The sequence below is a fragment of the Podarcis pityusensis genome (genome assembly GCF_964106645.2).
Source record: "Podarcis pityusensis genome assembly, chromosome: 12".
Lineage (NCBI taxonomy): Eukaryota > Metazoa > Chordata > Lepidosauria > Squamata > Lacertidae > Podarcis > Podarcis pityusensis.
Window position 1 is genome coordinate 35,773,426 of NC_138037.1, and position 27,463 is coordinate 35,800,888.

Below are 27,463 nucleotides of genomic sequence, written 5' to 3' on the forward strand. Positions count from 1 at the left end.
CATCTTGGGCCAATCTCATTGCTCAGAATAGCCTCTACCTTACAGGGTTGTTTGGATCAAATAATTGGAATAGAGAGGCGGTGTCATTCACATGCTCCCAAATTTATTAGAGGGACGTTGTCCCAGCCCACTTTCAGACATCTTCTAAAAACTGAACTGTTTAGATAGGCTTTCACAATATGAGTTTTTCTTTAAACCAACCAGTATCTACTGCTGCTTTATTCAGTCTATAGGTATCTATTAAATGTAATTAAAGACTGATTTTATTGCTACTATTATGTTGTAAGCAGCCTTGTTACATTTTATGAAAGAGCATATTATTCATTTTCTAATAATAATTCATTTGCTTTTATAACGTGGGCTCATGGTGCAAGATGTGTACCTGAAATGGGCCATATCAAATAAATTACAACAGCAAGACTGATTGTGTTTTGTACAATTGGCACAATATAAATGTTCAAGAGCTACTATATATATTGATTAGGATGTGAGCCTTGGGTTTAGTGAAGTAGAATTTTTTAGTCCCCCCCCCCCCCCCCGGTATATTCTCAATTATTATACAAATTGGTTCCAGTAATAGGTATTATACAAACATCATTTGTCCCTACCACATTACTCCCTAAGACAATGGCAACTTCAGTTACTTGGTGAAATATAGCCATTGAGAGACAATCTTAGCTGTGTGCCCTGTGAAGAAGTACTTTCTTTTGTCTGTCCTGAACTGTCCTTGCAATATTCAGCTTCACTGGATGGCCCTTGTTCTAGTATGTCTGTTTTTGTTCACACTATGCATAATTTTACACACGTCTGTCATGTCCTGCCCCCTTCCTTTTTCTTGTTTTCTAAACTAAAAAGCTCCCGATATTGTAACCTTTCATCATAGGGGAGTGGATCATTTGGTTGTCCTTTTCCAGATGTATAATACCTTTTTCTGAGGTGTAGAAACTGGAACTGAACACTATGTAGCTTATACATTTGTCTCAAGCATGTAGAAAACCTGTGGGTGTACACAGACATATTAGATGTGAGAAAAATTTCTGTGCATCTTTCAAGATCTTTGAGTTTAAACATGGTGGCAGCTTACACTAGTTGTCTTGGTTTCTTTAGGCAGAACTGGAAAAATATTTTAGATGGCTGGGTGCTAGTATCTGTTTCTTCAAGTTCCAGAACAGCCTGGATTATTAACTTGAATTTTCTGCTATGCCTGCGTTGCTCCCCCTAATCTTTATGTTAACTAGCACAACTGCATTATGTTTCAGAAACCTTAAGAGTGATTGGCAACAACCTTGGTTTATCCACTAAAGAAAAAAATCCCCGTTGCTGTCAGAATTTCTGAAAGCATAATATGACTGTCATTAGCCTCCTACACATGCTTTCAGTGAGAACTTGTTTGCTAGGAAGAAATGGGATGCATTTATTAGAAAGTGTGGGTATAGCAGCTATTCCTTAAAACCCAACTCCATTTCACTTTGAGAATGGTACTATATGGCTGAAAAATTGTACTAAGTACAACTGGCTAGAAAAAGAAATAGATTTTTGAAGAAGGGGCTATTAAGAGTGTCTTCTGTTCATCTTATACAATAAAGGCAACTAGATTACAACAGTGCAGAATCTACTGGAATTTTCTCAAATGAGATTTGTGTTCTTAACAGACTTGTTGCTTGTGTTTTTGTGGTTTTGAAAGGGGTAGCTGCTTTTTCTTCTCAGCTTATTTCTGAATACCGCCATACCTCCTTTTCTCAATATTATGCACTTAAGATGTTATGTTTAATGGTGGTGGGATTATTTTGATCAGCTAAAATTTAATGCAACTGTGAGTGTATACTTGTGCCTTCAAATACAATTGCGGGCCATTAATTACATCCATTTAGGTTCAGCACTATTGACCATGTCTTTTATATCTCTATTCTAAGCATACAGATCGGTCCACTTACAACAACATACACAGTAACTGGGTTTGAACTGTGCCATAAGCACTAATGATGACTTAGTTTTTTACACACTTATATGTAAACTGTTCAAATGCTTCTTTAAAAAATAGATAATCAGATGACATGAAAACAGTGTGCTTGGGCCTTAAATAGTTTAATGACAGTTTTAAAGGAAAAATCGGCATGCTAAATTTATTTGATTAAGCCTAACTTTTTAAAAAATGAGCTCTTGCTCAACTTCTCCCTTTTCATCTTTTCAGCAGCAATGCAGCAAGTTTTGGACAACCTTACGGACTTGCCTCCATCAGCAGGAGCTGAAGAAATAGACCTTATTTTCTTGAAAGGAATTATGGAGAATCCTATTGTAAGATCGCTTGCTAAGGTGACAGTGTTGTTTAAATATATATATATAAATATATATATATTTATTAATATTAACTTCAAAATTTAGCATGAAGGTGGGGCTGGAAAGAGCTCAGTATATGGAGAGTTGCTGGACTTTATCATGTGTGCAGTGGGGCCTAGATTTCTGTGTCTATAACCCCTTGGTATGAACTAGCAAGATTCTGCAGGACAATGAGTGTGAAGAACTTGCCCCACACACTCACAGCTGAATATGCTTCAAGTCCCTGTGTACAAAGTGATGTCATCCAGCATGGAAAGAGGAGTGTAATGTTTTAGAACTGGATTGTTGTATTTGATGTTTTAATGTGTTGAAAACTGATTTCAGATTATTTTTCCTTAATAATACAAAGTGATATAGAAACGAAATGAATTATAATTATAAGCCTTTTGAGAGACTGAGTATTTCGGGGGGATTTTGTCTGCTCCTTTCAACCCAATGTTCTACTCTTCCCACAGACACTCTAGTTAGGTTTCTGGTGACTGAGTTCACTGGCAACTATTACTTAAGGCAGTTTCCCATATTATAGACAGTTAGGATCACAAAATTGTATACATAATTTCAGTAAAGGAACGCTGATCTGTTTTTCTAAAACTTACAATAGTTAAGGATAAATCTATACTTGTGCCAAAAAAACGAATGGAGTAGAGAATCTGATGGCTGCTTAAAGAGAGAAACTAAATATATGAGTTTAAAGTTTCCATATCAGAATTCTTGAATGCACTGTTAACAGCCTTTTAAAGATAAAATGTTTATATGCTGGAAATCTGGATATCCAGATTACGCTTTGCTAGCAACACTTTCCTTGAATCAAGATCTCAAGGATTGTGATTACAATTTATTTGTATGCTGGTTTTTTAGCTCAAAGGCACTCATAGCAGTGAAGAGCAGACTAAAGTAATAAAGTGCCATAAATAGATCAGTGAGCAAAACAGTATACAAGACAGCAACATCACAATTCAGGAAGGCCAGAGAAAAGCCTTCCCAATGAGGATTTATGATAGCTCAGTTGGGTAGAGCATGGTGCTGATAACACCAAGGTCTCAGGTTCGATCCCCAGATGAGACAGCTGCATATTCCTGCATTGCAGAGGGTTGAACTAGATGATCCTCAGGGTCCCTTCCACCTCTACAATTCTGTGATTCCGGGTAAAAGGTGCTTTCACTAACCATATATCACCCACAGCTGCCAACTTTGTTGGCCTATTTATGCTTTAAGAAATCAGTTTCGCATGTATGGTGATGGTGCACAGGATTAAGTGAACACTAGTCCCCATAACAGTTGCGAAGGTGAGGAAAAAACCTGCTAACCTTGTTTCTGTGGCTAGATACATTTTATTGCTCCCACAGAGCTGTATGCTAGCCATGGTATCTTGCTTGTTTTGCTAGAGGTAGGGGAACCAAATAACTATTCAGAAGATAGAGTTGTATGCTAGACTATCTGAACAAGCAACCAGAGGCAATACAGTTGGAGAAGCAGAGTTGTTAATCAAAAATTTTCCAGTCAATCTAAGGTCTGTTTTCCAATCTTCACAGGCTCATGAACGACTGGAAGATTCTAAGCTTGAGGCTGTCAGTGACAACAATCTGGAATTGGTAAATGAGATTCTTGAAGACATCAGTCCATTAATGAACAAAGATGAAAACATTGCAGAGTTGGTTTGTATACTGAAGGAGCCACACTTTTTGGTAAGATTACTTCATTCTTAACAATAAAAAATACTTTTGTTCACTTACTATAATGTATCAAAATCAATTTTCATCTAATTAAAGATAAAACACTGTGTCCTTTATCCAGAGAGTTAGTTATGCTTTGCGTCTTGCTGAAGTGGAAGAAACCTCTGTTAATCTTAAACAATTTGTTGCTCTAGTTTAAATGAGATTTAAGCACCACTTTCTAAACTGCAGAACATGCATAGGAACAATTACCTTAAAATGAAAACTAGTAAAAAAGGAGTAACTAGAAGCTTACTGTCTTGCACTTTTGACATGTGAATTGAGCTTATGAAATTTTGCAGTGTCCACTTGTACACAGAAATGTTAAGGAGTTATCACATTTCTCCTTTTCTGACTGTTGGGGCAATTATCACTAAGATAGAAACAAATGTAACATTAGTGACTACACTGCTATACTCCATTACATATGTATGTATGTATGTATGTATGTTTGTTTTGTTTTTTGCAGTCACTCTTGGAAGCCCATGATATTGTGGCATCAAAGTGTTATGAATCTCCTCCCTCTAGCCCAGAAATCAATAATTCTTCAGTGAACAATCAGATAGTGCCCGTGGATGCCATCCGTATACTTGGCATTCACAAAAGAGCAGGGGAGCCGCTGGTAAGTAAATTGTGAAAGAACATTCAGTTTTCCCACCTTCCCTACATACAGAGGGGAGGAATATTTGACATGTCTGTGTATATTGACTTTCTTGCTTCTCTTAACCTATGTTGTAAGAAGATAAATGCATTCTCAACTGAAGCTATAGCCTAAGGTGGAACAGAAGTAGGGAAGGGAAAACTTCTTAAGTGCATCTGAGTAGTTCAGAGTTTTCAAGAGCTGTTCAAACCTTTAGCTGTGTTGGGTAAAATAATGCCATTTACCAGAAGCTCCTCAGGGGCCTCGGTAACTGTAAGCTTGATTTTATATATGTTAACTGGGTAGCATACATTCTTGCTACCTACACCGTGGAATAAACCTTAATGAATTGTCTGGAATCACTGCTGTCAGTTAGCTGAAAGCCTGACAAATAGATTTTTGTTAGTCAGTTCCTTATTTGAAGTACTTTTCGTTTTTGGATTTCAGGAACATAAAAGTTTTAACAACTCTCATGTGATATGCAATCACAGTAGTAAGAGTCTAGTTTTAAAATGTGGATATATGTTGTAGAGATAAACTCTGATACCCTTCCACTGTTCATTTAGGGTGTGACATTTAGGGTGGAAAATAACGATCTGGTAATTGCAAGAATCCTTCATGGAGGAATGATAGATCGACAAGGTCTTCTACATGTGGGTGATATTATTAAAGAGGTTAACGGTCATGAAGTTGGAAACAATCCAAAAGAGTTGCAAGAACTTCTGAAAAGTATTAGTGGAAGTGTCACTCTGAAGATCCTTCCTAGCTACAGAGATAATATTATTCCCCAACAGGTGAGTAGTACTATGTTTCACTTGAAGGCACTTCATTTGTTTCCTTTCGTTTACTCTAATGTTAATTAAATCAACTATTGCAAGGGATAAATTTGGTTATATGTTTTATTTTTTCTTTATATTTGTGTTTGTGTTTGTGTGTATATATATATATTCTCATAACTATAGTAATCAGTTGTCTACAGTCAGTGGATCACCAATGACCACTTGATGGAATATAAAATCCTTATGTAGAGTGTATACTATGCAGGATTAATATGACTCTCGTTAGATTATACTCTAACATAATTGCACAAGTCAAAATAAAAAAATCCTTCCAGTAGCACTATGACTATGGCAGACCAACACGGCTACCTATCTATAATTGCACAAGGTTTTCTTTCACTTAGAATACAAACGTTGCCACAACTCGTCAGTGTATCAACAGAGCAGGAGATCACCTCTGAAGCTGCTCTTTACTGTCTACAAAAGGGCTTTACATTACTTTCCTGAAGGAGTTCTGTTTTTGTGAATTCCTCTTAAATGAGAAAAAGTGTATCATTTACTTTGATACCTTTGTGTCCAACATATGCTTAAACTATATACAGTTTTTAGTTAAAACAAAAAATGAGCTACATTTAGTCTTCTTTTATAAATTCTTAGGTTAGCATTTTGTTTTTGTTGCTCAAGATTACAACTTTCTATATTTAAAAAGTTTATGAAAAATATTAAGTCTACACAGTACTAACATGTTGTGAAGCTACATTTGGCTGGCTGGGCTCTGATCCAGTTCTCAAATATGCAGAGTAGAAAAGAAAACCTCATTGCATAAGAAGTGAGCCCATCTTTACAGAAGAAGGATTTGCTGGATTAATTTGTTATATCAAAAGGGATATTTTTCTTTGAAAAGCACAGAACAAACTATACTGATTAAATGTTTGGAAAGTATTAGTTTTGTCATCAAATGTAAGTTGTTGGTAGACATTCAGAGTGTTTTCAATTCTTCGGTAATGTGTATCTGACTAGTGTTTACATTTTGGTTTTGATTTTTCCCTAGTATTTTCTCTCAAAAAGGCTCTTGGCAGTTTGCATTTTATTAAAAAATAATAATAAAGCAATATGCGGCAGAAAATATAGAACCACCCATATATGCTCTGCTAACCTGCAGAAAAACTGGAATAAAGCACACCACATAAATTTAAACTTTAAATGCATTCAAAAAGAAGTCTCTTAAGGCTTACTATTCCATTGATAACTGAGGTGATTGTAGTAGGAGGAGCAAGGAAGCCATATTAGCTGAGCATGTAAAGAGTACATTCCCTCATTCCATTGGTCAACTGCAGCCTTTCTGCACTTGGAACTAAGGAGCAGGTTTCTTTTCATGGTAGATAGCAGGGATTGCCACACAAGTTTCAGTCATGCACCCTTCTTAATTAAAAATTAAGCATTGCTCTCACCTCCTATGATTATTGTTAGCTAATGTTTGGGAAATATTTTAAACATTTAAAACATAGTTTATGCAGCCACTAAGTTTAATGCCCTCATTCATACATCACATAAGTCAAATGTGCATGAGTGAATGTGTGGGCACTCAGAGGGGAAATTGTAGCTGCTGTGCTGCTCTCCCGTTTCATTAATGTGCTTTGCTAAGACAAGTTCATGGTTTGGCTTAGTGTGTTTGAGCCCAGGCTTGTGCATCAGCGCTCTCTAGACAAGCCACAATCTTTAACTACTGTTTACCCTATGGTGTACAGCTTGTGATTTGCCTGGAGTGAGCTAAAGTGCAAGTCTGGGTTCAGACAACAAGTTCAGCAAAACAATGACTTAGCAAAGCACAACAACAAAACAACCAGGGAAGACCAAGCTGGCTGTGTTCTCTGGGAGCCCACACACTTACTCATTTGGGCTAAGCCATGATTAGCCATGGTCGGGGTAAGTGTGATGTGAAAAGCAGACCAATGTCAGTAATTTGTGCCCATTTGTGCGAACTGCTTTTATACTTGCTAGAAACTTAATTGTCTTCTTAAAAACGTGCATTGTCTGGAGTTAAGTAGTAAGCATCATGTGAACTTGCTAAGCCCTTTCATTATTCGTTACAGGTATTTGTTAAGTGTCACTTCGATTATAATCCATATAACGACAACCTGATTCCATGCAAAGAAGCAGGGCTCAAGTTTTCTAAAGGAGAAATTCTTCAAATTGTGAATCGTGAAGACCCAAACTGGTGGCAGGTTAGAAGACAATAAGTTTAATACAATCTTCTCTAGACTTGTCATTTCCTCAGCTTTATTCATTTATTTGTTGCATATTTTATCGTTGTGCAAAGTCTTCCTATTCAAATGCACATTGCAGTATTTTTAAAGACTGATCTGTCTATGATTCAGTGTCATAAGGGATTGCTTTCAAACTTCAATTGTAGACAGCTATTTTTAACGTACATCCCCTCGTGGTCAGAATTAGTTCATTCCAAATGGTTGCAATGAATTTTTATATCAAGAAAAATAATGGAATGAGAGAGACAGGAATGTTTTAAATTGGTCCACTGCTGATTACTAGGGAGCCAGGTTACCTGAGGCTGCTTTATTCAATCGGAATATAGCATGAATGTTTTATAGAAAACCTAGTGAGGAACAATGTGTGAGGTGGTAGGTTTCTTATATAACTTTAGGCTAGCGAGGTTGGCAGATTTTGTGCATTTATTGAGCAAAAAAGGATGTGATCGAACTTTGATATTACCTTGGCTCTGTGATTCAAAGCATCTCATTTCACTAGGCTCACTGCTCTAGCAGCTGTGGTTTATCCTAGCATTCTGCCCACTGCGTTCTAGTTTTTTTCTAGCTTGTTTCCAGAGCGTGACTGGGGATCCTGCTGTGTAAGTGGAGATCAGCCCAGATATTTCAAGAGAAATGGAGGTGGAAGAAACACTTCCTATGGAATTATTTGCCTTATTTCCATATAGCTTAGTATTATAAGCAGCTTTGCTCTGTTTCTGTTCCATTTTTCCTCACTCTCCCACCCCTTGCCAGAATATGAATTTCATGTGAATATTGTGATTTTATTCAAGTCGATTGGATTAGATTGGTTTGCATTTTCTTACATTATTTACGCGCTGTTGGCAACATATGCAATTTTTAAAATTTGAACTGGATTTAAGTTTATACAAGAGTATTAGGAATAAGTAAAAGGAGAAAGAACGACACCTGCTATCTTCAACACTTATGGTTGGGTTACAAAAGTCAAGCTTGTGTATCTTTCTAAGAACACAATCTACTGAAATTAGAGGAAATAGTTGTGGTTAGTGTTGCTTTCTGTTCCAAATAAATTGGTAGAAAGCTTTATTAAATATGATTTTGTCAAGCATATAGAAGAACTACGTATATAGAAGAATCAGCATGGGTTCTGCAAAGGGAGTCATCCACTTATCTTTTATAGTTCTTAGTGTCAAGCATGTGGATAGGGGTGATCACGTAGACAGTGCTGTACATGGATTTCCAAAAGGCCTTTGATTTAGTCTTCATCAGTGTCTCCTGAGTAAACTTTAGCACTCATGGAATAAGAGATTCATAACTGGTTAAACACAGAAAGCGAAGAGTAGAAATAAATTGAATGTTTACCATAGAGAGAGAATAAGAAGGATTCTCGAGGGATCATTGTTGGAACTGATGCTTCTTAAGTTGCTGGTAAGTGATCTCAAGTTAGGGATGGGCAGTGAAGTGAGAAATGACACAAAATTACTTAGCATTATATTTAAAAAAGCAGAATGAAGAGCTTTAAATGGAACTCTTCACACTAGATGAATGGGAAACACATGCCATTGGAAGTTACAGCATTCCAAAGAACATTGGGAGTTTCTGGTTGGCATGTTTAGTGCTTCTGTCAATACCTTGGTCACTTTGTGGAGTTATTAGGCAGTTGGCACAATTGTTCCTAAGCACCATTTTTCTACTAAGAATTACTTCAGTTCCTTAGTATTCAGGGGAGCTGACGACAGTGAAGCAATTATGAAGACTTGTGGAGGGGGTGGAAGACTTCCAGTGAATCTGATCACTGGTTGGAGCTCTTTATAGATTATACCCCATGGCTGGAATGTCAGTAAAGAAGCAGTTCTTTTTCAACAATGTTTTATCTTCAAGGTGTTTTCCAATGGAACTTCTCTGTGTGGTTCAAGGTTTGCAGTTTGGCCCATATGGTGATGATAAGGAATCCAGTGGGACTTCTATGCAAAGCACTCCAAGGATAAAGGCACTTGTGTTTGCTGTCTATCAGATGCAACAATTTTAATGATGTCAGTCTATGAAGTGATTAGAACATTACTTGGTCCTGTGGTCTTGATTCAGTTGGATTCAGTTTTTGAGGTTGAGGAATGTGGACTAGCTGCTTGGACAAGTACAGCCCACTTTTTGTCTTTTCAACCCTTGCCCATCTTGATTCATTACAAACAGCAAGGGAGTCATCAGCTGTGTCCAGGAAGGTGTTAAACATCTGCTTGATAGTCAAAGTGGCCTACTTTTAAAAGCGACAGTGGCGTGACTACTTCTGAATAAGCCTACTCTGGGCCCAGAGGTTCTTAATTATTGCTTGGTTGCTGATATTCCTGTTCCTGGCTGAATATTCAAGCACAAAGTTGCTTTAGAACTCCAGGCACATGGATCAGGCACAGTTTCTAGATTTTCTTCAGTCAGGGTTCAGGTCTGGCTTTTGAAGCATGGGCAGGCTATTGAGACTGCTTTGTCCTTCCTAGGCTGGGAGAAAAACAGAAGGAGAGCAAACCATTCTAGACCTCTCAGTGGCTTTTGATAACTGTTGACCATGGTTTCTTTCTGTATAGGCTTTATGATGTAGGCATTAAGAGGGTTTTGCAGTGGTTCACGAAGGGGCTCTAGAAGGGGGCTCTGGCCGTTACTGTCTGACTCCTTGTGGCTAATGCTATCAGATCCTGCAGGCTTCTGTGTTGTCTCTCCTGCGATGCACACGAGGCAGAAAATCATACCTTCACATCAGGGTCTGAACTAGTGGTGGCTAATTGGGAAAGACATCTTTGTTATGGTGGATAGCTCCTGAAGAAGCTGCGATGTGCAGCAGCTGTGAAAAAAGTGAATTCCATGTTACGAATGATTAGGAAAGAGGTCCAAAATAAAACCTCCAGCATTGTAGTACCTTTATATAAATCTATGGTGTGCTCTGTTGGTCCATCTGTACTTGGAATATTTTGTGTAGTTCTGGATGCTGCATCTCAGAAAAGGATACCCCACAGATGGAGAAGGTGTAGAAAAAGCCAGTCAAAATGAACAGGGATTGGATGTAACTTTCAAGAAAAAAGCTACATCTGGGGCTTTTTAGTTTAGAAAAGGGGTGAGTAAGGGGAGGGGGGAGATGAACAAAGGAACATTATGTCTAAGGTGGAAAAAATGGTCAAAGGATTCTCCCTCTCTCCCATGATACTTGTACTCTGAAGTAATTTAATGAAGCTGATTGAAAAGAGATAAAGGAGAGACAAAAAAAGAAAAAAGGAAGGGCTCCATACCGTGCTCAGTTAAATTGTGAAATTTGCTGCCACAAGTTCTGGAGGTGACCTCTAGATAGATGACCTATAGCTTCTTAGAGAATAGACAAATTCATGGAGGATAAGTCTAGTATGGAGTACTAGTCATGATGCAATTTACAGGATCAGAGACAATATGCCACAGCAGCTGATTTTGACAGCAGAATGCGGCTATGGCTTTCATTTCTTGCTTGTGGGCTTTCAAATGCATCTCCTGGGTCACAGCAAAAAGCAGGAATACTGTAATAGATGGATCTTTGATCTGATTCTGCAAAGCTCTTCCTTGTGTTGGGATGACATTTTAGTTTGCAAAATAACAACAAATGAAGTTCTTGGGAGATTTCTAAAGAAATTGGAAGATTCATGTAGACCTCAGTCTAAATCTGGCTATAAAATGTTTGAAATTGTTTATGAACCACTTGAGTCAACATTTCATACTAGAAATAAGACTATGAAATGAATGCTTAAACATTTAACTGGTAATAAACCAGCAAAACTACACTCTGGGGATGTTCAATGAAGAGTAAGTTGTAGTTGGGTTTTTTGGGTAGAGTGCAGGGGAGAAAATTCAAATCACTGTTTCAGAAGACCCATCTATTCTGACACCCACATTGAACTAAATGTTCCAGTTATTACCTAGTAGCAGTATGTGGTATTGCTTTAAATCCAAACATGTTGCTGTAGCTAAACTGCAGCATATTAAATAAGATCTTTGTTACATTAGTAGTAGTAGTTGTTGTCGTTTTACTATGGATTGGTGCCAAAACATGTTTAATTTGATTCCAGGCTAGCCATGTCAAAGAAGGAGGAAGTGCAGGACTTATTCCTAGCCAGTTCTTGGAAGAAAAGAGGAAAGCATTTGTTCGACGGGATTGGGACAATTCAGGTAAGGAGCACAGCAGTGTAGTACTTTGCATCGCTTCTGAATCTGCAAGTTCAAGAAGCTATGAACAATGGAAGTGCATCAGTGATTTTGGCAATTACAAATTATTTGACCTGAGATAAAATAAAAAGCAAGAATTAAAATATTCACTCCCTTGCAAATTTGAGGCCTTTCTGCCACCTGCTGGTACACAGGCAATATTAAGTAGAAAGCAAACTGACTTTATAAACACAGGTATTTGTTTGCTACAGCTGCATAAACCCAATTTACACAAGGGTAGTATAGTTTTTGCTTGTAAAAGATCATTCCAATCTTTCCTAGCATTGATGAAGGTTTATCCTGAGTTGCCATGGAGTATATTTTTACTTTTCCCCATTTATTTTCAGGTCCTTTTTGTGGAACAATAAGTAGTAAAAAGAAGAAAAAGATGATGTATCTCACAACTAGAAATGCAGGTATATGAACTTTTAGCATTAAATACTGCATCACAACAGAACAAACCCAGCAAGAACATTTTGAATTGTGCTTGATTTATATTTTGTTTCTTAATTTATAATTTTCAACATAAGGAGAATATTAATTTGAAAAAAGCGCTTTTATCTTCATTTCCTCCTGTTACGATACTTATATATTGAGCACCTGTTCTTATCTATACTAGTCCAGAAAATGGCTCCTGGTGAAATTTAGCTTTTCTCTATTTCCATTTGTATATTCTTGCAATCTAACATAATGTTTTCCAAATCATATTTGGAATATTTTATATTATTCTTGAAATTTGCAATATTTATATGCTGCTTTTTATGATAGCTGTCTTCCCAATGGCTTCTATGTAGTATTAAAATACAGGACATAACAAAGTAAATGCAGAACCCACAGTAAAAATAATAAACTCCAAAGTGGTTTCCCCATATTGTTTTGTGTTGTTGTGTGAAAGCATCTCCATGTATATGCAATAAATGTAGGGAATGGGAGTTTACCCACTGGCTCTGCTCTGTGTCTGCATTCAGCACTAGTGAGCAAGGAGTCCTCCATTCTGTTGGGAACCATGGGGTCATTATTATTCCCAATTTGTGTGAAGGAGTGAATCCCTTTCACAATGCATGGGTGTTATGATTCAGTATGTGTATGTACTGAACATCTGTATACCGCCAAAAGCCCAGCAAGGATGTTAGCATCCTTGGGAAAGTTCTGGAGGAAATTGTCTGTATCCTAAGGTATAGCAAGAGCGCTGAACAGTGTTGAAACTGTATAATGTTCCACTGTCTTGTTTTTATTATGTTAAATGTGTCCAGAATTTGACCGCCATGAAATTCAGATATATGAGGAAGTAGCCAAAATGCCTCCATTTCAAAGAAAGACATTGGTGTTAATAGGAGCCCAGGGAGTGGGCCGAAGAAGTCTGAAAAACAGGTTTATTGTACTAAATCCCACAAAGTTTGGAACCACAGTGCCATGTAAGTTGTATGTACTGTCACTCTTGATTCTGACCTTTCCCTTCTTTCTCTCTGATGATGTTAGATTCAGGCTGGTATTATATATTGTGATGCAAGAAGAAAGCTAGAGTAACTGCAGATTAAAACACTAGAAATAAACTTGGCTCATATTTTGTAAGTAAACATTTTTACAGTGCTTTTGGGGTGGTGGTGTAGCTTTGTCTGACTAGCAGTAATTGAGTGCCAGCAAACTGCATACCAAAACACTCGCTTGGGGAGAAGAAGCTGCATGGAACTTGGATTTATTTCTGATTCAACATTGGGCTGTATGTTATGTAAGAATGTCTGCAGTTCCAGTTTAAAAATACCTTGACAATTTTGTTTATAATTTTATTATTCTGTTCAGGAACTTCTCAGGTTTTTGGTGCCAACATTTGAGAATACAAATTGGTAAAAATTGGGACCCCACCCTTGGAAGAAATGCCATTCCGCTTATGTAGGACACGTTTTGGATCTGAGCCCTGTAAGATCCAATTGCATGAATAGACAAGTGGCGATGTCAGTCTAACTTTTGATGTGTTGTGCATTTGTCAAACTTATCTAGTTACATCACGAAAGCCAAGGGATGATGAAAAAGATGGTCAAGCCTACAGGTTTGTGTCCCGAGTTGAAATGGAGGCAGATGTTAAAGCTGGAAGATACTTGGAACATGGAGAATATGAAGGAAACCTTTATGGCACCAAAATAGATTCTATCCTTGAAGTGGTTCAGACTGGAAGGACGTGCATCTTGGATGTAAATCCACAGGTATGCTGGAGTAATACTATATTCAAATAGAAGCATCAAAAGGAAAGATTGTTTAGCTGACCATATGAAGGCAATTTTAACCTTAAGAGAGCCTCTGCATTACAGATGGTGACTATAATCCCATTAACTAAGCAGTGAAGAGAACATTTGATTTGCAGGTGCCAAAGCATAGCAGAACCCTTCTCATTAAAAGTGCAGCTAAAGATACTTTACTGCAGGGCTGCAGCCTTTGGTCATCATTAGAGAAGCAAGTAACACTCAGTTACAACGTTACATAATTTCTTCTCACTATTTGCTAATTTATTTGAATCGTGCAAGGCTGAATTTTAATATTTTAAATGGGGGAGGTGGAGATTATATATTTTGCACACTGCCATCCTCTTAAAGTTTCCTGCTTTTAGTGTATGAAGTTTTGCAATAATGCTCCTTTCTAATTAATCTCAGAATGTTGTGTGATCTAGCTGATGCTCTCTTTCTCTAGGCACTTAAAATATTGCGGACTTCAGAGTTTATGCCCTACGTAGTGTTCATTGCTGCTCCAGAACTTGAGACATTGCGTGCCATGCACAAAGCCGTGGTAGATGCGGGGATTACAACCAAACTTCTTACAGTAAGGCAAATCTAACTTTTAAAAATGTATATATGAACAAACTTGACCCATTGCATCAACACTAGCATTTCTATGCCTTGTGTACTTGGTGGCCACCTTCAATCCCTAAGTTTCTTACCTTTCTTGGGTTTTTACACCATGAATGCTTCCATACATTGCTGCAGGTGTTACTTTTCCTTCCCCTTGATAACTGCTGCCTTACAGAAGGTCTAGGTAGGCAGATGGCTTTCCTAAGTGATGTTCATAATGGGGTTTGTTTTTTTTAACCTCCCAATACATGAGGATTGGGGTGTGTGGATATGATTAATGCAGCAAGTAAAGTTAATGCGGCATTTCCAAGAAATTTGGCTGTTTAATTGAAAGATGGCCATACACCTTGTTTCTGTGAAAGGGTGTGATCTTAAAGATGCATTATAATTACCGTATTTTTTGCACCATAACACTCACTTTTTTCCTCCTAGAAAGTAAGGGGAAATGTCTGTGCGTGTTATGGAGGGAATGCCTACGGGTGGCATGCCTACGGATTTTCCTCCTCTAAAGACTACGTGCGTGTTATGGTCGGGTGCGTGTTATAGAGCGAAAAATACGGTATCTACTTATCATAGCATGGCACCTGGTTTTTTTCCTGCCATCCCTCAGTAAAATCACTTGGGGTAGAATGCATTAAAACAATGAACACAGAAAGTATATGAAAGGTCCATAATGAAACATCAGGAGGAACAATGAATGCAACCCATAAATTCACCAGTGTGAGTAAAACCATAATCAGGATGACTTGCTTTACATGTTAAAAACAGCTAGGCAAATTAAAAGGCATTTCCCTGGTGATGAAATTACATAAAAAGAACTTAAAGAGTAAAGTCTCCCTGGGAAGCGTATTTCTCAGGTGAGGTATCTCCCAAGTCACCACTCATATATAACTTCAGATAGAGGAGGGCCTTAGATGATGATCCCAGAATTTGAGCAGATTTGTGTGGTAGAATGCTGTCCTTCAGGTACTTGTGTCTCAGGCTTTTTAGAGCTTTATATATAATCACTAGCTCTTTGAAATGTCTTTGGCAACAAACTGGCATAATTTTTAGGGTTAGGGTTAGGGTTAGTGGTGAGATATGTTGGTACGGATGCAGCTGCTTCACTGTATTACTAAAGTTTTCTAGGGCTTTTTCAAATTCACGTACATTGTATTGCTGTAATCTGATCTGGAGACCATAGTGCTACTTGGAAAAAAATACTTTCAGAGTTGGCTGATGCAGAGCTATAGTCAATTTACTAACATGCAAATATTATTCTAGAGTGTTTATATGTAATTATGGGCATCGAGGATTTTAGACCTTATATAACAAATAGAGTATTTTCATGCATTGAATAAAACTTGTACTCTTTAAGATATCATTGCATTTCTAAGCCTGTCTCTACCACGTTTTGCTAGGAAGCAGTTCCCACTGAGATCCTCAAGAATGTCTTCTGAATAAATTATGTTTAAAATCTGGCTGCCAGTTTTAAAACCTTAACTGAAGTAAAACAAAAGCAGAATATATAGTTTCCTTTGCTTTTCAGATCATGTTTTTATTTGTTTTAATCTTCAAACAGGACACTGATTTGAAGAAAACGGTTGATGAGAGTGCACGGATTCAGAGAGCTTACAGCCACTATTTTGATCTGATCATTGTGAATGACAATCTAGACAAAGCCTTTGAAAAGTTGCAAACCGCTACAGAGAAGCTGAGGACGGAACCACAGTGGGTTCCAATTAGCTGGGTATACTGACAGTTCTTTTTGAAGACTGGTGTAAGCACCAAACTAGGCTTTCTGCACATCATAAACATTATATCGATAACACATTGTACAGAGGTGCCAGTCACTAACAGCACCTGATGCATTTGTATTCTGTGTATATTTAGATAATGGTATGCTATTCCAAGTTTTTATACAATATATTGAAGGGAAAGTGTACTTAATATGTAATTTATTTTAATTTTTCTAACTTTTTACAAATCTTTCTATTCATACCACATGAAGGAAATGCGTTGAAGCATTTTTATAAATGTTTTGATTTACTACTTTGCCTTTTACTCATCTAAGGAATATTCACTTCTACATCTGGTCTTACATTTTCACTGTGATAAGGAGAAAAATACTTGAAAAAAATGTTGTTGTTTTTTGTAAAACTCGGTTTAAATCAAGTGTTTTATCTGGTTGGTTTTTTCTTATTTAGAAGAAGACACTAATCCTTATCCTAATAAACATGTATCTCTCCTTGACGTGATCAGAATTTTCAATACTTAAGCAACCAGCACTGAGCCATGTTACTGACACCTTTTTGCTTAATGTTTATAGACATGTTTTGCAGTTGTCTTGTCTTAGGCAGATGTCCTGTAGACTTCCCTGTATATCTTTTTACTGAAAGTAAAAGCAATACCTTGAACTTTCCCTAGGAGGCTGCTCTGGTGAGCCAACATTTCTACCCATTAGAAACAAGTATTACTGTCTGAGTTATGTAATGTGATTCATTGTGTTTGGGATCATGGTGAAATAGCCTAAGAGAGCCTTACAACACAGAACCTTGCAGTGAGGCTCAGCATGTAGGATGTTTGTTCTCACTTGTGAAAAACCATTGCTTTAAAATAACAGAACCTGCTCCTTTACAATGACTTTGCTCTGTATTTCTATATTGTTCTGTGACGCGCTTTTATTTTACGCCAGAATATTATGAGTGATTATGTGTGTTACGAAATATGACGTGATGGGACTTCTGAGCTACATGTTACCTTGTGTTATTCACCAAATAGCTTGTGAACCTAAAATTATTGTCAGTTCCTAAAAATCAATGTTATTTATAAGTGGGTTTATTTATGTTTTACAATCATGTTTCTTTTTCTTCCAGTGTTCATAGTAACTTTTCTCTTTCGGCAAAATTAATTCATCTACTAACTTAGGTTCATATTCACTTAAATACTTTTGCTGATGTATATTCTGTTTAATGAATATAAATGCAGATTGTCACTTAGACAGACTAGTCTGGTGACCGTAGTTTACATTATGCTTGCTGTTGTAAATACGCCCATTCATTACTAACATGCTAGGTGCCTGAATTGGTTGTCATCTGCCATTTCATTTATTTTTTCCATGTGAAGGCAGGCACTTGGCTTCAGATTTTATTTTCAACACCAAAGTTCCATACATAGGATGCCAACAAAGGAGAAGCTTGGAAAAGGCTGAGACAGTGCAAACAAGTTCTTAAAATGTTTTATAATTTTTTTTGATTGTGCACAAGAAAACAGGGTTTGGATAGTTTTTACCTTATACAGAGACACGATGAGACACCAAAAAGGTATTATAGATTTAAAACCTTTAAGGTATTTTTTTAAATACTTCAGTATATTTTGTAAATGTTATGCAGATTATTGCATACCTTTGTCTTAATTGCTGTTGCTACTTAAGATTTTAGCTTTTAACAATATAACATATTTTTTAAGAACTTCTATTATGTTAAATCTCTAGGTTATGTATTTGAAAAATGTATTCAGCTGAGACTGTGGAAAGATTATATTCCTGTGTGGTACCCAGAATGACACTTTAAAAGTGTATGTCCGCAGTTTTGATGCTGTTGTAGGTTTAAAGGATGAGGCACAATGTGATGATTACTTTTGGTGGACAAAGCTGTGTTTAAATGGAACCTTGCAAGAGGTCAGTGAATCCTAACCTCAGATGTTAACTCCCGCTCCTTTGTTTTCCAGTGCTTCAGTAGGTTTGGTGCATCATCTTTGGACCAGCTTGAGCAAAGGTAGCCCGGGCTTTGGGGCTCTTCTTGCTCAGATTCCAAACGTGAACTATTTTTGAGAGAGAGAATCCTAAGACTGAATAGCCACATAATCTGCTCCCTATCCTCTTAGCGTTCTGTTCTGCTTTTAGCACAGTGGATGGGTATGGCTCACTTGGGTTGGAAAGCAGGAAGAGCTACTAGCAAATAGGTCAGGGTTTCATGAAAAATTAACAGGAATTAGATGTTGGTTATAAGTCCCACAAGCTCTGAAAATGGATAGTGCTGCCCAGGGGCAGTAGACGAAAAGAAAAGTGATAGGAAACACTAATGTTTGTCTTAACTGCTGCCTCTAAAGTCAGGCACATTGAGAGAGAGCTAGCGAGCTCTCTGGACATGCAGTTTTTATACTGCTACTGTGAAGATTTTGGAAGAATTGGTTAAACTGTGTCATTAGGAGCAGCGATAGCCAAGCCATGGGTTGATCCTTTTAAGTCCAACCGTGGTCTGGTGTGTGTTTAAAACATGTGTCATTGCCATTCTCCAGCAGGAAACAGATCTAGGAACAACTGTGTTTAACATGAAATTATGCCTTTTTACAAGATGGCAGAATAAACTGACTTTTTGAACTGTGATGCCAAAGGAGGGTTGAGCTAGCTCCTCCCTAATTAATATTCAAAAAGTGATTTTACTTTCCACACCACAGTGCCACTAAATCAACTTTTGCTGTACTTGTACTTTAAAATGCTGAGCTTGCAGCATTTTCAAATATTGAGCCCGTGTATTGTTATACGTTTGGAGGGGAGAGGCATATAATAGCAGCCAAAATTCCGGTCCTTCTGCTGAGGACAGTGCCATGGCGATGTGCTCAGTATTGTACTGTTGTTGTATCAAGACTTTTTAAAGAGAAGGGCCACAGCTCATTGGCTGACAATCTGCTTTGCATGCAAATGTACCAGGTTCAGTCTCTGGCACCTCCAGGTAGTCCTGGAAAGACTTTTGTCTGAACTCTCAGAGAACTGTTGCCAGTGTAGCTACAGTCCAAGGCAGATGACCATTTGCCTCTGCAGTTTCCAGTGCATAATGACCCCAAACGATACTGGAAAGAGCACTTGCTACATTATGTGCTTTTAGGGGCTCAAGTTAGGTTTTTAAAAAATTGCTTCCCTCCCTTCTAAAGTGAGAAGAATGCGGGCAACTTCACATGTATTTTCCATTACCTGAGAGTAAGCACCAATGAACTCAACTCATATATATATACATACATACATGGTTGTGCTCTACATTCCAATTACCCAACGAAGCCACTTGTCACTTCTGCCAAAACACAATTGCTTGCCGCTTTTTGTTTCATTTACTGAACTGCACATGATCAGCTGTGTGCCACCTATAGGTAAAGGGACCCCTGACCATTAGGTCCAGTCATGGTCGACTCTGGGGTTGCGGTGCTCATCTCGCTTTATTGGCCGAGGGAGCTGGCGTACAGCTTCCAGGTTATGTGGCCAGCATGACTAAGCCGCTTTCTGGCAAACCAAAGCAGCGCACGGAAATGCCGTTTACCTTCCTGCCGGAGCGGTACCTATTTATCTACTTGCACTTTGATGTGCTTTCGAACTGCTAGGTTGGCAGGAGCAGGGACCGAGCAACGGGATCTCACCCTGTCGTGGGGATTCGAACCGCCAACCTGATCGGCAAGCCCTAGGCTCTGTGGTTTAACCCACAGCACCAACCCACAGCGCCACAATAAAAATAGCATTGGTTTATCTGACTGCCTTTATTGGACATAGTCTAAAGTCACACAGATCAGCAGGAATTAGAAAGATGGGTGGAAATGTCCTACAGTAGTAAGTCTGGTAGAAAACAAATGGAACACCTTTAAAAATGCATTGGTCATTTTACTACCCACCTTCAAAGAAATATGTGCTCGGTGTCTCTTGAGATAGTTTTTTATTGAGGGATAAAAATCTGGCAATCTTCTAAAAGTGAACTGTAGATCTTAAGCCAACTTATATGTTGTATTTTTTTTAAAAGAAAATGTTTTATTTTGACTTCCTTGGGTACTATGCAGTTCATTGAGCGATACAGAGTTTAATACTTGTACATAAGCTTAGAATGAGAATATTGGAATTCTGCTTGCAGTTTTTTCACTTGAAAAATTCACACCAAACTGTTGAGGATTGCAGACAATATGAATGAGGCTGATTCAGATCTACTCAAAGTTAAGTTTAGCTTATATATGGCTTATTTGTATGTATCTGGTTACTTGATCTTTTGGACAACAGAGCTGCTATAGTGTTAAAATATTCTCATCAAGTAATTTGTAAATATATTGCCTGGGCCGTTTCCGTATTATACTGTAACAAAAGGAGTAGAAGGTATCTAGTGACGGACTATAAGTCTGCAGTGTAAAACTACAAGGGTGGAAGTAGAGCCAGGGCAGGGCACAAGGCATGGGAAATTGAGACTGGGGTTTTTTGGTGAGCAAGTGTTTCCCTTTCTGCTTCACATCATGCAGTGATGCCTTAGAGATATATGTATCTCTTTGTCATCCATGCAGAACCTGGAAACTTACTGGGTGTGTATGCCAAAAACACAAATCCCTTTGCTTAAGTGTGAGGCCCTGTTTGTCTTGTGCTAACAACTTTGCTACAGTTGTAATGAACTCTCTTTTTAGAAAAATCTATGAATAAACTGAAGCCATTTAACCTTGGAGAAAACTACAGGAAGGTTGCTAAATCTTGCTTTAGGGGTCACAGATTTCCAAGCATGAGTTTTTCCTGGGAACTTTTTTTTTAGAAAAGAAAACCCAGCAACTTAAGGCTTCATAAAATAAAAAAAATCAAGTCTGAGTGAAATGTATGGGCTAGAAATCTCAAAAGGAAGATGTGGTGGTATATCCAGGGTTTCAGTGCTTTGTTTTTATACTGTCTACAGATGCAGAAGAAACGATATGTCGGCTTGGGTACTGTATTTTATATAGGCTGTAGAATCTTTAGGAGGCTAGTGGCAGCCGCTTTCAAGAACTCCAGTGGAGTCTTGTGAGCAAGGGAGAAAGATGATCTTGTTCCGTTCTTCAAATGGCACAGATGTGCACAGAGTTGGGTATCAACTAGGAAGTCCATATTGGTTTTCACCCTGGGAATGATACTAGACACAAACAAAAAAGGCAGGCAAAATTCATTGATGTAATGAAATAGTATGAAACTTGCTGATTTGAGATCTTGAGTATTTTTTTATAACCTCAGAGCAAGGTACAGCATTCCATAAGCCGTAAGGAAGTTGTGTGGTCTAGCTGGGAGACGGTAATAACAGTTTTGGTATCACTGATCCAAATTTTAAATATTTTCCCAAATTTAAATCAGAAGTTTTTGTCTTGGCTGTAAACTACTTTGGCTTACATTTTAAATTACAGTTCAATGTTATGACTATAGCTGCTAAAGAGGAACTTTGTCATTATAAAAACTAAGTAAATAACAGCTATGAAGAGGATAAAACAGTTGGCCACAATCTAGTTATACCGGTAAGTGCTTTTTTTGTATTTAAAAGATCTATAAAAAAGTATTGAAGGGCTTTGCCTCCTATGGGTTTATTTTGAAGAATGCTATAGTGCAGCTTCTATAGTAGACAAACAAATAGTTTATTGCAGCTAGGAGAGTAATCTCCCCTTAATTTTCCCTACTGAATAGGCATAGGTTGGATCTGTTGTTTTGGCAGCACTGTGGCAGAGAACTTTGATCAGTCTTCCATGAATTAATTTTAACCTGCTTGTTTCAGTTTAAAGACAAGAGAAATGTGTCATTGAGGCTGTCCTAAAATAGCCATTCTTACATGCTACTAGAAAATTGGTAAGCTTTATCAAATGGGCAGTGCACTGATCAGGAAAAACAAACCTTTGTACAGGCATCAGTATTCAAACTAACGTAGCATATCAACTGCCACTAACATGCATTTTTTATATTCAAGTCCTACACAACTGTACATTATTGTTATTATTATTTGTATTTTATAAGGATAGATTCCAAAACTTTGAATTATGTCAAGGTTATACAATTCATAATTTAGATTGCTGGTACTTTTTAGGTTTTTATGAAGCATCTATCACTTATTATTTGGTTTCTGTATGTGCACTGAAGTTGATATGTATTATTTGTGCAATCTGATTAAACCTTGGACTTTAGTCCTCTCCAGGCCTTATTGCCCTAAGAGACAGCATTGGTAGCAGAAGGCTGTGTGTAGTTTAAGTAAACTTCTGTGGTGAGGAGACTTGTACCTACCTGGAGGCTTCCTATACAACTGAGAACCAGGAAAGTCAATGTTTGCAGTATCATGGGGAGCTTCAATGGAACGAACAAGGCTCCTCACTGCAGAAGTTTATTTCAATTGTGCAAAGGGCTGGAAGGATTTGCATAGCCTCGAGAGACAGAGCTAAGTGCACAGCCTTGCGGCTCCATTCTGTTCATATTGTCTCACTGGGCAGTCACACCCGAAGAGGACTTTCGTTGATAAGAATTGTAAGATGTCCCTTGATAGCCTAATCCCAGAAAAATATTGTCTGGTACATTGATCAATTTAGATTATTCTGATGGACCATGGGGAAATTGATTAACTGCTAAAGTAGTTCCATAGAACAAGGCTAAGTGCTACTCAGCTAAAACTACAGTAACTTTTTTTTAAAACCCTCAATGTTTTCACGCTAAAGGCATATGTTGTTCTGTATAATTGTTGAAATGTACAAAGCTGTGAAATCCTGTTAACTCCTAATAAAGTATTTTTGTATATATGAAATAAATTTAATATTGGAAAAAGGGTTGCCTCGCAAGTTTTCCTGGCCCTTTCCTGAATGCCTCTGATGGAATGTTGCTGAACATCATTTTGTAGGGTAAATGTCACCACTGAACATCACTGCTTTGCTGAGAAAATGGGGGAAGCAAAGAGGGGCCAGACAGAAATGTACAGATTATCCATGAGAGTGAATTCCCTCTTTAATTGAGTAAAACATTGAATACGCCATCCTAGTTAACATAGGGCATGTTTCAAAACCTGTTGGTTTAGACTTTTGGAAAAAGCAATCTGTTTCAAAGGAAGGGGTGGAACCCAGATGAGCAGGATGAATACACAATGCTTCCTTATACTTTGCCCACTTAGCAAAGACTTCTCCTTGCACCCCTAGATTTCTGCTAACACTTACATGGTGTTAGAGATTAAACCAAGGGTCTTTTGCACTTAAAGCATGTGTGGCTACAACCTCTTCCTCAAGGAAAGGGAATTGGGTCAGATTTGAAATGGCTCCTTCCACAAAGATGTTCTGGATAACAAAACTCTCTAGTACAGGGATCCTCAACCCTTTCAGGCCTAAGATCCACTTTTAACTGAAACATGCATTTGGAGACTCCTTTCTTAACTCTTTCACCATATATTTGCAATGCCAGTAGATCAGGCCGAGACCCACTAGTTGGTCCCAACTCACTGAAGACCTCTGCTCTAGTATATACAAACGCTAACAAAGCAATAAAGCAAAGGCTGCTTATAGAACAAATAAATGCTTCTGAAGTAACCTCTGAGGAGACAAAAACTGAAGACAAAAACTGTTTTAATATGTGCATTGCAGATGAAGCGCCCTTGCATGGCTCTTCAATATTTTCATTTATACACTCCATTTCAACTTCTGCCATGCTCCAGTGGCACAGCCAATTTGCCCATGTTCCCATTGTAATGATGCAAATCAGCCAGGTCCAACTCTATTATGACAGATATTAAATACTGCCGTTAGTTATCCTATTAAACCACCCAGGCCGCTGCTTCAAGCCTGAGCTGTTTTACAGCCTAATGCATGAAGTCCATACAATGCTATATAGAGAATGATTGGGGAAAATCTGGGTTTCTTCATGGTTACAGCTTTTATGCAAGACTCGGTCATCTCAAGGTTAATGTTTGATAAAGCAAACAGCCTTTGTGCTATCTGAAACCTTTGGGTGTCAGCAAGGGGAGCTAGCGCTGGATCTGCAAGTGTTAGCGTGCCGTCCGCCGAGGTCCTGTTAGGCTGTTCAGAGACAGAGAGAAAGAAAGGTTAAGAGGCATTTACAACGAAGTTTCAAGTGAACCTCTTCAGTAGCGAGGGTGAACTTAAAATATTTAGAGAGAGTGCTGAACTAGGACCTGAGTTCAAATTCCCACTCGGGCAGGAAACTCACTAGATGACCTTGTCAGTCAGTATCTCTCAGCCTATCCTAGGGCTCATGTGCGGCTATAATGGGGGTGGGGCCATATGTGCCAGGAATGGCAGAGCCTCTGGCAGTCCAAATGCTACTGATGACAATTGTCAACATCCTTGATTACTGGCCATGCCGGCCGTGGATGATGCAAGGGGCAAAGCCACACTGCTATCGTGACTTCACACACTTGCGACTGCAGGACTTACCAAGCAACATAGAGCAGGGACAACCTGGAGTTCACAGCAGGCGCGAAGCAGGACAAGCGCATAATCGGACAGTTCTGCAGCAAGGAAATAAGAGGCAAACCAAAACTTTGAGAAGGACGAAATTGAAAATTTGTACATAGCAGTGAAACAAGCCTATATGGAAACCTTAACAACGTAAACTCATGAAATCTAGAATTGGGGGACAGGGGGGAGGGAATGAGAAAAATAATCCTAAAAAATAATAATCAAGTAGCAGAACAGACATCGCTATTCTTTAGGAACCAGCAGTAGCTTAACAAGTTTCCCAGCAGAAGCGAACATCTCTCTTCCCAGCCTCAATTTACCAGCCATCAACTTCACAGAATGTAGCAAACTGGCTTCTTGAACCAGGCAACTGAGCTTTGCACTCGCAATGCTGCTGCTCAAGACTGCATGGTCTCCTGCATCACAGGAGAAAGCAAAATTGCTCAGTCGGCAGAGCATGAGACTTTTAATCTCAGGGTTGAGGGTTCAAGTCCCACGTTGGGCGAAATATTCCTTTATCGCAGGGAGTTGGAATAGAGTAGACAAATGATGTCATGGAAGGGAAGAAATGGCAACTGCTTCACACAAAATTTGGCCATTGACCCAATCTAGCCTACAGCTGTGGTCCGTTTTCCAAAGTCTTTCAGGGTGGGTGTTTCTTTCCCAGTTCTAGAACCACCAAGCAGCTCATTTCTTTTTTCTTACTGTACCTGCTATAGCACTGAGGAGGATGTGAGCCGCTAAGAGGAGCTCCTTGTTGGAAAATGGGTCCTTTTGCAGGAACTGTTTGTTCCGTAAACGGATTCCAACAAGCTGTAAGAAATCCTCTATGTTTTTATGCTCTGGTGGCTTTGACTCCACCATTACGAGGAGTTCTGGTTTATCTTCTGTACATATATGGTCCAGCTGTAAAGAACAGACAGTGTTGATGAGATGCTGAATATGGGACCAGAAATACATCAGCCCGTGGGGGCGGGGGTCAAAAATCAGCTATTATTGCTTATAAATAAAAAGGAGAAAGTTTGTGTATTTAGAAAGAAAGAAAAAGATTACCACATCCTCCAGCTCAGTCACCATTTCTTCCTGAAGCAGAAAATCACAGAGTAATTGGTATAAAGTTCCCTGCTTTTCCTCTGTTAGCTTCATGAAGGGCTGGAAATGGGTCTTGAACTGCAAGGCATCTTTCGGAGACAAAAGGGGACACACATTAAGCAAGCTGATAGAAACCACACTGAAAGGGATTTGAAGGGGCAACACTTTCAACAGCATCTCAACCAAAGGTGACCAGTTCAATGAAACATTTTTTAAAAGCAGGGATGCAGCACCAGATGATATTGGACTGCAACTCCCATCATTTCTGACCACTGGCCATGCTGGCTGGGGCTGGGGCTTGCAGTTTTTTTTGGCGGGGGACGACGACAAGATCTCCATTTCTGAATTAGAGCATTACTACTAAATACGTTTTCAAGGCGTAACAATACAATCTTTCCTGGGATAGAAATCACAGCGAGGTGCCAAATTTGCCCTCCATTTGTTAACTACTTTGCATTCCACTTCTGGGTTTTGTTGCAGGAAAGCTTGCACTGCACTAGAGAGGTAAAACTCTGCAAATGGTTTAGGGGTGCGGGGGACCGGTGCCGCTCCAGAGGTTGGACTTCAACTCCCATTGGCCATGTTGGCTGGACCTGATGGGATTTGGAGTTCAACAACATCTGGAGGGCCCCAGGTTCTCACTTTTTAAAAACAGCATATCTGTTCCTAATTATTGTTGTGCCTCTTCTTCATTAACAGAAACTTTTTAAAAAATGCTGAATTTGCCCTTTTTCACCCAATGCACCACTTATTTCTTGGTTTTTTGTTTCATTTTAATAAATGCTACATCTATATAAATATACTGTACATGTTTTACTCCATTATGATTTATCAGGGTGTTTATGGGGCAACTCTACAAATGCAACATTTATTTTGAAAACTGATTTCTTTTTTTAAAAACAACCTGCAATTCTAGAAAGAGGAAGCTTTTATGTGCAGAAAATGTATGAAGAGTAGCTAGCAAAGTGAATGCCCGGAACTCAAACATAACTCAAACTGCAACATAAATGCTTTTTCTGGATGCACTCAGCCCGTAAAAGAGAAAAACCCATAGTACATTCATGTACTATTCATTTATAGAGCAGATAATAAAACCTGGGATTGAATGGCAAATGAGGCCTAAATTTGGATCAGTTGCAAATACTTTTAAGGATTGCTTGAACTGGGTAGAGTAAGCCAATGAAATCAAGAAGCAGCCACAAGCCTTTGAAATAGTCACATAGAGCAGCAAACCAAGAAAATAGTCGTGGGGAGACTCAACAAAAAAACACTTCAATTTCAGCAATACAGAGAGATTCCTTTTTTTCAATCAAGTTACCTGTTCCAGAGAAAGTCCTATTTTGTTTCATTGATTGAAAAATGGCCGATTTTTATCATAGCTCTGGACCAACTTGGGGAAAAGACCACATTCAGAGGCCTTATGCAAAGGTGT

At 38.4% G+C, this 27,463-nt stretch overlaps 2 protein-coding genes across 16 annotated transcripts in view; one reads left to right on the forward strand and one right to left on the reverse strand.

Annotated features, from left to right (window-relative positions):
• Positions 1–23,302, forward strand: part of PALS2 (protein associated with LIN7 2, MAGUK p55 family member) — a 37,988-nt gene extending 14,686 nt beyond the window's left edge. For 5 of the 12 annotated variants that reach the window (XM_080974847.1, XM_080974841.1, XM_080974842.1 and 2 more), the window contains 11 exons: positions 2,195–2,313; positions 3,870–4,022; positions 4,519–4,671; positions 5,256–5,483; positions 7,562–7,693; positions 11,791–11,890; positions 12,274–12,342; positions 13,180–13,341; positions 13,925–14,127; positions 14,609–14,737; positions 16,328–23,302. In XM_080974847.1, the coding sequence (XP_080830973.1) occupies positions 2,197–2,313; positions 3,870–4,022; positions 4,519–4,671; positions 5,256–5,483; positions 7,562–7,693; positions 11,791–11,890; positions 12,274–12,342; positions 13,180–13,341; positions 13,925–14,127; positions 14,609–14,737; positions 16,328–16,504 (1,623 nt within the window). In that variant the 5' untranslated portion in view covers positions 2,195–2,196 and the 3' untranslated portion in view covers positions 16,505–23,302. Of the gene's footprint in view, positions 1–2,191; positions 2,314–3,869; positions 4,023–4,518; positions 4,672–5,255; positions 5,484–7,561; positions 7,694–11,790; positions 11,891–12,273; positions 12,343–13,179; positions 13,342–13,924; positions 14,128–14,608; positions 14,738–16,327 lie in introns of all 12 variants that reach the window. The other 7 variants (XM_080974846.1, XM_080974836.1, XM_080974840.1 and 4 more) reach the window with 3 other exon arrangements.
• A 159-nt stretch (positions 23,303–23,461) lies between these two features.
• The window catches only part of GSDME (gasdermin E), a 29,288-nt gene continuing 25,286 nt past the window's right edge, over positions 23,462–27,463 (reverse strand). For all 4 annotated transcript variants that reach the window (XM_080974902.1, XM_080974903.1, XM_080974905.1 and 1 more), the window contains 4 exons: positions 25,993–26,120; positions 25,650–25,845; positions 24,916–24,989; positions 23,462–24,537 (listed from right to left, as the gene is read on the reverse strand). In XM_080974902.1, coding sequence (XP_080831028.1) covers positions 24,298–24,537; positions 24,916–24,989; positions 25,650–25,845; positions 25,993–26,120 — 638 coding nt within the window. In that variant the 3' untranslated portion in view covers positions 23,462–24,297. The remainder of the gene's footprint in view (positions 24,538–24,915; positions 24,990–25,649; positions 25,846–25,992; positions 26,121–27,463) is intronic.